Source organism: Aythya ferina (assembly GCF_964211825.1).
Source record: "Aythya ferina genome assembly, chromosome: 20".
Classification (NCBI taxonomy): domain Eukaryota; kingdom Metazoa; phylum Chordata; class Aves; order Anseriformes; family Anatidae; genus Aythya; species Aythya ferina.
This window is the reverse complement of record NC_140318.1, coordinates 8,364,891-8,378,402: the sequence shown is the minus strand read 5'-3', so window position 1 is coordinate 8,378,402 and position 13,512 is coordinate 8,364,891. Positions and strand designations below refer to the sequence as shown.

The 13,512-nt window shown below is 45.3% G+C and overlaps 1 protein-coding gene across 6 annotated transcripts in view; it reads left to right on the top strand.

Moving 5' to 3' along the window:
• PAPPA (pappalysin 1) overlaps positions 1–13,512 on the top strand; it is a 361,581-nt gene that overhangs the window by 320,450 nt on the left and 27,619 nt on the right. For all 6 annotated transcript variants that reach the window (XM_084494331.1, XM_084494334.1, XM_084494332.1 and 3 more), the window contains 4 exons: positions 4,939–5,122; positions 8,024–8,234; positions 8,821–8,992; positions 12,381–12,528. In XM_084494331.1, coding sequence (XP_084350457.1) covers positions 4,939–5,122; positions 8,024–8,234; positions 8,821–8,992; positions 12,381–12,528 — 715 coding nt within the window. The remainder of the gene's footprint in view (positions 1–4,938; positions 5,123–8,023; positions 8,235–8,820; positions 8,993–12,380; positions 12,529–13,512) is intronic.

Below are 13,512 nucleotides of genomic sequence, written 5' to 3'. Positions count from 1 at the left end.
GAGATTTGTTGAATAGGAAAGGACAGTTTCTTTCAATATCATCCAGTTTAATTTCTTTGTGTCAGGTGCTTTTAGCCAGAACCTGTGGAACATGCATGCAGGAAATGAATTATCTGAGCAAGTCTGGAATCCATGGTTTGGATTCCTTGTATTGCATTGTACTGAATTACATTGTGCTCCTTCCACAAATGCTTCCCAGCTTCAGGTCTTCTGAACAGAAGCGTTTGGAGATGAGCTAGGACATGTAGATTGTTATCTGTGGTCAGAGGGACTTCATTCTGTGATTGAGGAGCTTTGCACAAAGCTGTTGGTTGTTTCACTGCTGTCATTCTGGTGGATATTTGTCTTGATTGACTGATTTGAGGGACTAGAGCTACTTTTTTCTCACTTAACTCACAGTGCAGAGGGCTGCACGAGGAGGATGAAGGAAAGTGGCTTTGCACATGCTGATGTTTCACACTCTTGGGTAGGAAGGGGACTGAAGAGAGGTGCAAGGTCTCAAAGAGCAGGCTGAATATCAGTGGCCCATGACCACTACATGTTGGTGAGGATGACTTACACACCAGTGAATATGCCCTGGTTTAGCATCTGAACCACATTTGTCTTTTGTGTTTCACTGGAAGGCAGAGAAAAAAGATGAACAGAGAATTAAAAGCAAACTTTTCAAAAGCACCTCAGAGATGTAGGGGCACAAGTCACATTTCAAATCAGGCTTTTACATCTAAGGTTTTTTTGAAAATCATCCTGACAGTTCCTGCACTTTTTGGCCTCTGTCTCTTCTTGAAGCCACCATTTTAATAAGTCTTAGGTCAAAAACTTCATTCATCTTTGCTCTCTGAGAAGTTCCTGTTCCCAATCCTGTTAAACTCCATAAAATCACCAAACCCTAAAAACATCAGCACCATGTGCAGGAGAAGCTGTTTGCTCTTTTTTTTTCTTTGGAAAAAAAAAAAAAAAAAAAAAAAAAAAAAAAAAAAAAGCAGAGCTGTTTACTCTCTCTTGGGCTCTCTCTCATCATCATTTAGGGACTTAAGCAACAAAAAAAAATGGGCTTGCATATTGATGGGGCCAAAGCCATCATGTATCTTTTTTCACAAAGAAGATCTCGGGATGTTTTCATTTTCCCCCAATGTCCTCCCACCCCCCTGACAACTCCATTGCTCTTTCTTCTTTTCTCCCCCGTTCCCCCTTTGTCTTTCATTGCCTTCCTCCCCCTTGTCCTTCACTGAAAGCCCTGCTCATTCAGTTACTTGTTGTCATCTCTCCTTGAAGCTACCACCACTGCTGCTCTGGTCAAGAGGTGTTATTTAAAACCCAGCAGCTCCCTAATGTTGTGCAAAGGCATCATCAATCATGCCAGGAAAAGAAAGCACGGCTCATGTGGGTTCAATTAGAGGCACAGTAGTGGGCAGAAGTGGAAGAATACTTAGAGGGGAGGGCACAGCTGTTCATTTTTAAGGAGAGGAAACTTCACACGTGAAGCATCGCTTGAAGAAGGAGCCGACTGGGATCTTGGGCAGCAGGAAGGAGACATGAATTCTCCCAAGCTGTTAAAAGTCCCAAGAAACAAATCTTTCTGACACCAGATTTGTTAAAGTTTGCATCCTCTTCACTGTATTGCTCACTTTATCTTTTTTTTTTTTTTTTCTTTTCTCCTTCTCGTCCGCCCTCCCTCCTTGCGTAAGCCTCTTTTGGAAGGCAGGACATGAAGGGAAGCGGTTACTGTGATGCCAGTCAAAGCAGCACAAAGTGCCCAAAGTGACAGCTAATAAACCAGATGAGAAAACCAAGTGCTTCGTGTGGACTCCTGTGAGCTGGGTGACCTTGTCAGATCAGACAGGCGAAACAGGCACGTGCCCGCTCAGGCTTTGGATAGGAGATCTGCAAAGGCAGGCGCAGATGCTGCCACAAAGTCCCGATGCTAGATCCGAAGGCAGAGCTGCTCAGGCTGAGTTAATTGGAAATACCCCATGGTCTGGTGAGGTGCTGGGGTGAGCTGAGTCCTGCACAGCAGCCTGGGGCCCTGCACCCGGGCACTGCAATGAGCCCACCCTCAGGTGGGACACTGCAAGAAGGAGAAGCTGTAAGGTGGTGTGATCTGCAATAATTTCTGTTGTCCTCTGCACTAAAGGCTTTAGTCCTCTGCATTGTGGGGAAGCCGGCTCTGTTATGTTCCCCTGCAGAAATGCATGCGCTCCTGTTCCTTGAAGTTGTGCTGCTGAGTGATAGACGTGTTCTAAAATGTTTCATTATTATGTCTGACCTTGAAAACCTCAGCTTCCATCATACAAGTGTGGAGCAAATTACCGGAAAAAGCAGAGAAGCCAGGGTCTTACCCACATGGACTCTGCGTCTCTGTGGGGGAATGGCCCTGCCGGTGTATCAGGAAGAGGAAAAGCCATGTGGGTCTGGAAGAAGGTGACTCTTCCAGTCTAGTTAGTGGTTTTATTGGGAAAGTACCATGGAGAGGAAAAAAAAAAAAGTTGAAAATGGAGTGGAGGAGAGTAATTTATTTTTTTTTCATATCATGGTCTAGAACAGTGGCAGAAATAAAGTGCAGCGTGGTATAGCTGTAACAAGGGATCCCTTCCAAGGAGGGTGGCCCCAGACACGCTGCATTTCCAGCAGGCTGTCAGCTAACAAAGACCATGCCCTCCCAAGTGTTAGCTTGGGCTAAGCATTCTTGCCCATTTTCTGTAAGGTGTGGCTGTCATGCACGGATATTGCTTCTGTTTCAATTTTTGAATTATAGTCTGGATTCTGAACTTGAGCTGTTTATTTGGTTTGCTGTAGAGCAGCCTCTGATGTGTAACCCTGTCATTAGGGAAACTCCCTTCTGCACCATACTGTGCTTCAGCAACTGGTATCAGCTAGAAGGAGCAATCATTTATTCCTAAACTAGATCACACCAAGACTAATAAGTGAATTCTTGGAGTTGAAGCTCCTGTGCCCGGAGTGGAGCCAGCATGCAGCAGGATACAATGCAAGACCCACATCTTTTCCTTAATGTTTGCATAGCCCCTGTCATCAATAGCTTGGTTATGTTTTAACCTCCTGCTGTTGAGGTACCCAGCAGCCACAGTGCTGGAGCTCTGGTCGATGACAGCATCTGCTAAGGGAAATGGAGGCTTTGCTGTATCCTGGAGCAGCCCAGCCTGGAGTGCAAATGTGGTGGTGATGCCGCTATGTGTATGAATTATGAAGACATGGAAATATGCTCTCACCCTTTCTCCTGTGGCCATCAGAATTGCACAGTGACTTCCTGGAAGCACAGGCATCTTCAAGCCATCATCTATCTACAGCATACGTATTTTTTAATTGTGCAAATGATCTGATGAACAAAGAATTAGTAGCTAGCGGGGAGCAAAATGGCGGGGAATGAGAATGTGGAGTGTCACTTCACCTGAGCTCTCTGTGAATCCCCAAATGTGCTACTCTAAATTTGTAGAAAAGACACTTTTTCCATCATCAGTACTCCCTGTTTAAATAAACTGCATGGTCTAGAAAAGGGGTTTTGTGCCCACTTGGGAAGTGTCCAGTTTCTCAGCTCTGGGACTGCTTTTTCCATTCTGAATGCAACCATATATCAAAGGGAGACAGGTCTGAACTTCTGTTGAAACCATTAGGGTGTTTTTGCAAAAAGGGAATCCAGGTCCCTTTGATGTGTGCTAGAAAAATTCCCCTTCCTTTTATAAAGCTAGATCAATGGTTGGCGGTGCAAATCTCCTGTGAGCGTACCAGCCCTGAATAAAATATTCCCTGGGGGCAGAGGAGTGCTGCTGTATGACTTGGTCAGATTCCTTGCCGGTATCTTCCCCTTCCACAATATCTTGTGTTTGGGTTTCTCACATTTCTCTTTCTGCTGTCTTTCTTTTTATTCTGGTATGGGGGGAAGAGTCCTGTGTTCAGATTCTTCACCTCTAATCTGTAATCATTTTTCCTTTTTTAATCAGAAAGTGGATGTGTTGTTTATTCTGTTCTCTTTGCCAGCATCTGTCTGTCCTTCAGTCACCCAGTAAATTCTTTATCTTAGCCTCGGACAGGTGGCTCCTTTGCCCCCCGCCCTCCTACCCCACTTCTGACTCTTTCTCTCCTCCTAGCACATCAGGATTTCAGTCTGTAGCACTGTTTGGATTGTTCCTCAAATCCAGAGAAGTGTAGCTTCTGTGTAGCTATTCCAGTATTAGGGCATTAGGGAAGTCAGAGCACAGGTGCTAATTCTTTATTTGACCTCTTATAAAGAGTTTCTGGACCAAATGCCAGGTGAACGTATGGGCAGGATGCTTTGGACTCTGTCCATTGAAAAATCCTCCAGGAAAAGGTCTGTCTCTCAAGCGTGCGTGTCCCTGGTGCCAGCACAGCAGGGCCCTGGTTCCCTTTGTGGGCCGAGGCCCAGGCCTCCTCCCAGGGGCTGCTGACACCTCGGGAGGGCCTCAGACACGAGTCCCAACCGGTTTCACACCAGGTTGGCTTTCATTTCATTTCAAACCCCAGGGTGAATTCAACATCTCAGAAATACATGGGGGCTGCTCAGGGTGACTGTGTCATGCCGAAGGCGGAGAGGATCGGGGACAGCTGTCAGCTCCAAATGGCTCCGGCTCGCACACGCCTCTCCGGTCATGGGGCAGAGCAGTAGGCTCCGTGGCTCGTCCCAGGAGGCGATGCAGACAAGAGTTCAGATTATTTGTAGTGCTTTTTACATTGAAGCACTCTGATCCTTCACCCTGCTGGTGGCAGTAATGCATACTGGTTCTCTGACACTGTTTCGTGTGTGGCCTCAATGTTTTTAGTAGCTGCTGTCCACATAATGATGGTGGTCATCAGGTTTCAGTTTGCTTGACTTGTGAGACACAAAAATAACGGTTGTTACTAGGTTTAAAGCAGTTTTGATCTCTCCTTCGCTGGCTGTGGTGGCTGTAGTCTTGTGTCTACTTCCAGATGGAGTCCAGCGTCACCATGACTTGCACAGATGGGAAGTGGAACAAGCAGGTGACCTGCGAGCCTGTGGACTGTGGTGTCCCAGACCAGTACCATGTCTACCCAGCCACCTTCAACTGCAGCGAGGGGACCACCTTTGGCAAGAAATGCTCCTTCACTTGCCGACCTCCTGCTCTTCTGAAAGGTATCAGGGGTGTCCGTGCAGCAAGCTGGGGATAGCTGCACAGCTAACAGACTGCTGCAAGTAATACATGTTACTATTGCTGTTGTTTTAGAATTATTCATGATATTTTAACTATGAAGAATTATGAGAGTCTAGGGAAGGTTTATTTATATTAGAAGCTAAGTTCCTTTGCATCTCTCTTATTACCTTCCTCTGACCTTTGCTTGATCACGGCTGGCTAGGCAGGAACGATACTGAATATTACTTCCATACAACCAAAACATGGAAAAGTCATGGGGATAAATCATATTGAGCTCTCTCATCCTTTTTTATGCCTTCTCTGTTTTCTGTGCATGTCTCCCTTCCATGCCTCCTCCATGTATTTGGGAAGGTGGGAGAAGACTGGACAATCCCATGTCTCAGTCGCAGTCTCCCATCATTGCTTTTCCTAACCCACCCATCACCTCTCCCCTTTTCCACACTTGTCTTGCTCTACCTCTGACCTTTCTCTTCTCTTCCTGTTTAGGAGTCTCTACAAGTTTTATTTCTTGAAAATAACATAACTCTGCTGCATTCTTTCCTTTTCCCCTCCATCTCCTTCCCTGCTATTTTTCTGGTAGCATCCCCATCATCTTCTCAGCACCATCCACTCTTTCTCTTACTGTCACATTACCCTTTTTAATCTGGTCCTCGGGAAGCACAAAAAGATATCATAGTTAATTTGAAGGAACATTAGAGCCAAATTAATCTGTCACCTCACACTGGAGTAATCTTAACAGCTGTTGTTGACTCAGGTACAATTGCTGTATAAACTCATTTTCTAAATGTGGTATCACATCTTCTGCTAAAATTCTCAGCAAATCTCAGAAGAGCCATGTGAAGTATTCCACATTTCAGTGAAAGGATATGTTGATTTCTTCATATATAACCAAATTGCTCAATTCTTTTAATTCAGACTTGGGAGGTTAACCACAAATAGCCAACCCACAGTGAAAGCTAAGACTGTTCAAAGGGGAGATTTTTATCAAAGAATTCCCTTTTTCTGTTTATACACTCAGAGGGTCATCTTCAACAGGGATGCTGTTTTTCATTGGAAATAGCTGGATTGATATTTATTTATTTATTTATAAGAGGGGAGTGAAAACAATTATCATAGAATCATAGAATGGTCTGGTTTGGAAGAGACCTTAAAGATCATCTAATTCCAACCCCCCTGTCATGGACAGGGACACCTTCCACTAGATTAACTGATGCTAATCAATTTGGAGGAATGTAAAATTACCCCCAGCAGATGAATGGCAATTTTCATGCAGAGCATCAGAGGGTAAAACAAGCCATGACCAACAAGAGCTTCAGCTGGTGATGCTGGCAGGGGTAGCTGGAAAGCTTATGACTAGCCCAAAGTAAGGGGGTGCAGCTCATTTGTTTAGCATCACTTCACTTTTGTCCAGACACTCTGTGAGTTGTAAGCTAAAGGCACCATTTGGTGTATTCCATCAGTGATGACTAATAGATATTGCCACTAAACTTCTGGAAAATGGTGTTCGGATGACTCATGCCTAATTCAATCACTGACGTCATGACAGCCACTGTTGGTAATGTCACAGCTTATCACATTGCAGTGGCGGTATGATATCACCACGGCTGGTCTGCAGAGCTGCTGCATGAGTCAGAGCAGAGGAGCATGCTGGTGCTCTAGAAAAAGAGCTCCCTTCTGCACAAAATACCTCTGCAATCATCTGCAACTGGGGAGGGGAGGGAGAAAGCCAGGACTGATTTAATGAAACTTCTCTTATCTTTGTGGATAGGGCAGGAGGGCTCCTCTACATACCTTCCTGAGCCCTCCAGAGCCTTTTGTTTTCGTCTTCTTTGAATTCCAGCATCAATGTCCCAGCTCTCTTCCTTCTTTCTCAAAGAGATGGAATTGCTCTGGGGCTAGCAGTTTGTCGGTATTATTTTGGATAACACTGAAGTTGGCTGACTGCTGAAAATATGCCTTGTGGGTTGAGAAGAGTTCCTGCAGCAATGCTCAAGGATTTCAATAGAGTATTAGGGATTTTTGAAGGGTTAGTGGCTCATAGCGGTGTTTTGTTTCTTAGGAAAAGCTTATTCCTTTTTAACATACAGTATAAAATAACAAAGAATACAAAATACACTGAGAGTAGGCTACTTTTAGCTTACCCTTCTGAAGTCAACTAGGTCATAGCAGAGGCAAATAGATCTATTGTACCTTTTACCTTTGAGGTGCTGGTCAAGAAAGCTTCCTAAGGAAAACGAGTCTCTAATGAGTATTATGAATCATATTTATCACAGTAGTTCCCACGGACTGAGAGTCCCCAGCTGAGAACATCTCCTCATTGTGTTGGAGTAGTGACTTTAATATTAACAGATGCTGCTCCAAAAGGCTCAAAATTGAAGTAAGAGGGAGAGATTCAGGGAAGGGATATAACACAGAAGCAGTGTGAAGAATGGATTGGTACCAAACACTGTCTTAACGTGGATATCTCTATGGCTTCAGAGAGGAGGGCATTGATGTATGAAACAAGCTTTCTTTCAGAGAAGAACAAAATAAGGAACAAATTAAAAACAAAAACAAAACACACACACAAAATACAAAGCTAGTGAGGTTTCACTTATGCTATAGCATTTCCTGAAATAAACACTGTCTTCCTATTGTCTCCTGAAAAAAAAAAAAAAAAAAGAAGAAAAAAAAAGAAAAGAAAAAGAGTCCTTAATGATTTAAGTCCATCAAACACCATCATCTAGAAAAAAAAATATACAGGACATACACAGTTAAATTTGTCAAGCCAACTGAGGTGGTTGTTGATACATTATGGGTGTAATGACACTTGTGGAAAAAAAAAAAACACCACCACAACAGCCAGTCCTGCTGAATGTTATGTTGCTCACTGTCCTTCTCAGGAAACAACAGCAACTTGACCTGCATGGAGGATGGGCTGTGGTCCTTTCCAGAAGCCCTGTGCGAGCTGATGTGTCGAGCACCCTCCATCGTCCCTAATGCAGATCTCCAGACTACTCGTTGCCGGGAAGATAAGCACAAAGTGGGCTCATTTTGCAAGTACAAATGCAAACCAGGTTACCATGTCCCTGGATCCTCCAGAAAAGCAAGGAAGTACGTACAATAGTAATGCCATGCAGTCAGCATGATTCAGAAAGGCATGGGTTAAAAAGATTTTAGGAAAGGGATGGGCTGTTTCTAACAGAGAATACCACTGAATGCTGCCTTCATGCAGATAGCTGTGCATATCAAGGGGATATAGGCACCTAACTCCCTTAGGCTCCTTTGAAAATTGTAGCCAGTGTTCAAAAAACAGACCTTACCTTAGAAATCGCCTTTGATATGCAGCCTGGGGAGTCCCCTTTGAAACTCTGTGGGAAGGGGTTAGTGGTGTTATATACTTTTGACTCTGCACAAACCCACTTCAAACCAACCACAGTCCACAAGCCTGGGAAGTGGCATTTTGGGGAGACATGTCCAAGGCCAAAAGAGTTGAGTTTAGGCTGGATGGCTGAATGTTAGCTTTGCAAATAATCGTTATTTTTTCTCAGAGACCTCATGACGCAGATTCACAACTTGTTCCCCAAGTGTTAAAAGCTCAAGCACACCCATCCCCTGCAACCTGCTAGCAGAGCTCAGAGACTCTTGGCTGACTCAGCCACTCACTAAATGGTCTTGTTTTTTTTTTCTGCACGGAAAGGCGAGCCTTTAAGATCCAGTGCACACAAGACGGCACGTGGCTGCCAGGCGCTTGCGTGCCCGTTACCTGCGACCCTCCACCATCCAAGTTTCACGGGCTCTACCAGTGTTCCAACGGCTTCCAGTTCAACAGCGAGTGCAGGATCAAGTGTGAAGACGATGACAATCAGTCGGTGAGTCTCTTATCCAGACCATCTCAGCCCATAAAGGTGTGTTTTTATCTTATGTTCCCTAAGGACTTTGATCTTGGAGGGACCAAATGCCATAATTCCCTTGAGCTCTTGTGAGACCAGAAACAGAGAGATGGAGAAGGGAAATATGTAATTAAAGTAGAAAAAGAGAGAGACTTCGAAGAGCCTGGAAATATCATTTTTATGACTATAGTAGTGGTATTAACTATTACCCATAGCGGACTAGCAATGAGTGACATTGTTTTCTAGACAAGTAAGTAGCTGAAAAATCTGTGTCAGTGGCTCTCTGATCTAGGTAGGCATTATCAAATATGGTTTCTGGCCTTATATTAGTACAGGAGGAAATAAAGAGTAATGAGTGAAAGAAGGATATGAGTTACATCCACTCATCCTGTTTGCTCTTTCTGTTTTACCTTGCTTTTCTCTCCATTTCTTTTTCCCTTTATCACCATGTGTATGCCATAGATCGTTTATAGGGATTATCACTATTCAAGTGAACTGTCTGTAAACTTCCGTGGTTTTTGTGGCTGCAAAGGTGTGACAAGGCATCAGAGGTCAGATCCTTATCCAGCATAAATCAGCATGTTGCCTTTGACTTCATAGGAGCTGTGTTCACTGATACGAGAAGGTCTGGTCTTTAATATAATGTTTGAAATGTTTAGTTTACCTCACCAGAGGTAATTATAGTTTGTGAGATGAGTAACTTCTCCCAGAAGTGCTACTGCTTAATACATTTGGGAAGAGAAAGTGGGGATGTGGAAGCTGCTGTTACTATACACACTGCAGAGAACAGAGCACTCTGTCAAAGGTCTTTTAATATTAGTCCTGTTTCTGAGAACATCTGAAAAAGGGATCAGACCTTCCATAGTGCCAGTGATCGGAAAAACACCTCTGATACCTGCTCCAAATGTTAAAATGCACAACTACAGAAGAAACAGCGCTGAGGCTTCTGAGACGGGAAAACTGCACTTGCTGCCCCTGTTCCCTGCAAAGTTGTCCTGCCCACTTCATGGAGATGGGAGGTAGAGCCTGGGGTTTTGTATCAGAGCACCTGAAGATCTGTTTTTATAAGTCTTATGTGAAGCTTCAAGACTTGTGAAGTGCACACATGGGTGCAATTTGGGTGGGAAGCTCAGGGATATGGTATCTGTGGCTTTGTGCGCTTGGTCAAACCATCAGTGCCAGTGCAGGGAAACCAGGGCCATGAGGGACAACAGGTATGAGAGCTTTATGTTTGCTTTTAAAGGAGCTGGATGTGAAGAGAGGCAGGCAGTGGAATCAGGGTTACAGCAACAATTAAGTGAGCTGTGGAAAGTGAGAGATACAGCTACGTCTCCATTCTTTGAAGGGAAGATTGTAGTGACTTTTCAGCTGTTAAAGCACCTTGAGCAAAGAAGCAGGTAACATCCTGAGAAGGGGATTTGCAGAGAAAGGTATTTCCAGATATCCCAGAAAATAGACAGAAAAAGAGGAAGAACTCCTGGCACAAGGCAAAACCACTTGAGAGGTGTTAATTATTTAAGGATTAAACCCCACTAAGTCTCTCTCAGCTATATAAGGTGATAATGCACGTTGCATCCAAGCAAGAAACCCAGCAGGGATTTTCACAAGAGATTTTGCAGGTCAGGGAATGATGGACAGGATGTTACTATAGCAATGGATATCCTGGGATCTCTGAGTACATTGCAGAAACTACACAATAGTACCCTCAAACACAGCCAACTCTGGCAACATAAATCAGGTTTCATGGCTCACCTTTAGAACACTGGCATGCAAATTGCAATGGAAGTGCACCACACTTGCTAAAACAGCAAATTGTGCTCAATTATCACTTAGCAATCTCTTCCTGAATTTGTCACCATGCTGAAAGATCATTACTCAGCTCTGCATATGGCATCTCTTAATCACCAGGAGCATAATGGTCATTTAAGCAGGTGCCTCCCCCAGCACCCAGAGCAAGGGCCTTCCATTTCTGAATATTGCACACAAATCGTGTAAACGGTCAGATCTAAATTAATCAGTTTCTGCAAAACTGGCCCTTAGCTGAGTCACCAAACTGGATCACACCCTGAGTCCATCTGGTCCATTATCCTTTCATATGATTTTCTTATTACTCCTGGCAATGGCCAGATGTCTAGAGAAGGGGATGCAGGTCCCACACAGTATGCCAATAAGACCACTTTGTATCTCACTAAATATTATGTTCATCAACAAAGCTGAGCAAAAAAAGGCATTAAGATATCAAATATAATAGTAACACCAAAGGCTGTGCAATTGTGCACACCTGCACCGGGGACTTGTCCAGATCCCTTTGCTACAAGGGGTGTGGGACCTAGGGAAGAGCTCCCAAGACTCAAGCATCCCTGCTGGGATTGGGATCCCAGCATAGACAGCAACTGAAATATCCCCAAAGATATCTAGCACAGTCTTCTAGAATAGAGTGGGTAGGTTGCAGGCAACATGCCTGGTATGTGTAATGGGCAAGGAGAAGCAGAGATCCTGTCTGGTTCTCCCACTGAGCAGGGTCACCATGGGAGGCTTGGAGCCAAGCCACCCCAGGCATCCTCCTGTTGATTGTCCCACATCACCCCGTGGCAGTTAGGCTCGCAGATCCTGCCGAACAGCTTGTGCAGAAATCCCCAATGCTATGTGGATAGATCTGACAAAAGATTGCCTGTGCACTCCTTTGTTGTTTCTAAAGGGCATGATATTTCCCCTTGGACTTTGGTATTCACTCTTCAGTATCGTACAGAAAATCTTTGCTATAAGAGAAATGTCATATTCCATTCCTTGCCCATTCCCACACCAGAGGGTTTTTTTTCTCCTTTCCACCTGCCTCTGTGCATATCTGCCTCAGCCTCTTCATTCGCTGTCATTCAAGGCAGCCAAGCTCTAAAGAGCATGTTCTGCCCTGCTGAGCATCCCTGCTCGTGTCCTGCTTCCCTTCCTCCTTCAGCTGGCCATTGGGGATTCTTTCTTTTCTGAGACAAAGATGATGCAACTAGTTACAAAATGGAAGAGGGAAAAGGTTGTCTGCAGTCAACACAGACCTCTCAATGGGAAGAAAGAGGGCAGATGGGGTGCATGCACCTTTACTGCAGCTGTATTGTGTCCTTTTTAAGGTAGAGACCATGAAAGAGACTTGTAAAGACATCACATTGCACAGAAGAGGAATGTGTGCATGTGGCACAGGCTTCCTTTTATTTATTGCCTTCTTGCCCACCAGGGCTGGCAGTCCCAACCAGGGCCTGTCCCTGCTCCAGAGCTTTGCTCCCACTTTGGCTCTGCCCGCTTCTCCCTTCCCAGCCTGTTTGCTGTCCTTGCTGTCATTTTTGTGACCATCCTCGCTATCTCCTTCTCTTGTTCCCAGGGCCGTGGAAGCAACGTGATTCATTGCCGGAAGGATGGCACCTGGAGCGGCTCCTTTCATCTCTGCAGGGAAATGCAGGGCCAGTGCGCCCTGCCCACGCAGCTCAACAGCCACCTGAAGCTGCAGTGCTCCGGCGGCTATGGCATAGGTCTGTGAGCATCAGCAGTGAAGGGGATGAGGAAGAGGATGGGATTGAGAGGGAGGAAGAAAGGAGTCTGCAGTCCTTTGAGTCACCTTCTCCTATGGACCTGTTCGCCTGAGTGAGAGGCTGCTATGGGTGGATTTATAGGGAGCTGCTTTTAGGAAGGATGATGCTGTAGAGGCTGGGAGACACATAATGTGCTGACTGCCTGCCCTTTCTGGCATTTCGAGTTTCACTGTGTCCTTTCTTGGTCAGCTGGTTTTAAGGGGCAGCCAGCAAGCCAGACTGCACCAAAGACAGATCCAGTCCTAAAATAAGGGGAGATTTTGCACCTCAGTTTGCTCTTACAGTTTTGTAATGTCCCCCTCCTTCAATCCCACATACACACACACACCTCAGTTGCCAAAAGGCAGGATGCTGGCAGGGAAGCACAGCAGCAGGATCATTCACATCTCTTCAGAAAGAATACGAGACCAGCTGAGCATCCCTTTGGTATGGCTGTTTTGTAGGAGCTCGTTTAAGGATGTTTTGCCCTTCTACCTGGGGTGTCTGGTCACTCTGCAGGGGGTGTTGAGTTTTGGGGTACTTTCTGAGCTCAGCTTCGCTTTGTGTCACCCAGGCATACTTTCTATACTGCAAACACACAAAATTGGATTTTCAGCCCCTATTTTTAAAGTCTCCCTGCTGCACGGGTTGCAATGGGAGCTGCACAGGCTGCAGCCCCTCCAGACCCCTTCCTGCAGCCCCCCACCAGGCCCCCTACCCCCCTCTGCCCCTTTGAACTTGGAGAAATTCCCTCGTTTTGTGGCTCCCTCATTATATCGCAGCCATGTGAGGGACCACGAGCCGCCTTGTGTTCCCTCCCTGGGGAGGAGAACACAACCTGGATGAGATCACCGCTCTGTAACGATGCCAATTACAGATCATATATCAAAACAATTCCGACCCGCTCTTCGCCGTCAGTGTAAATAGTGCGGCAGAGCATGGGAG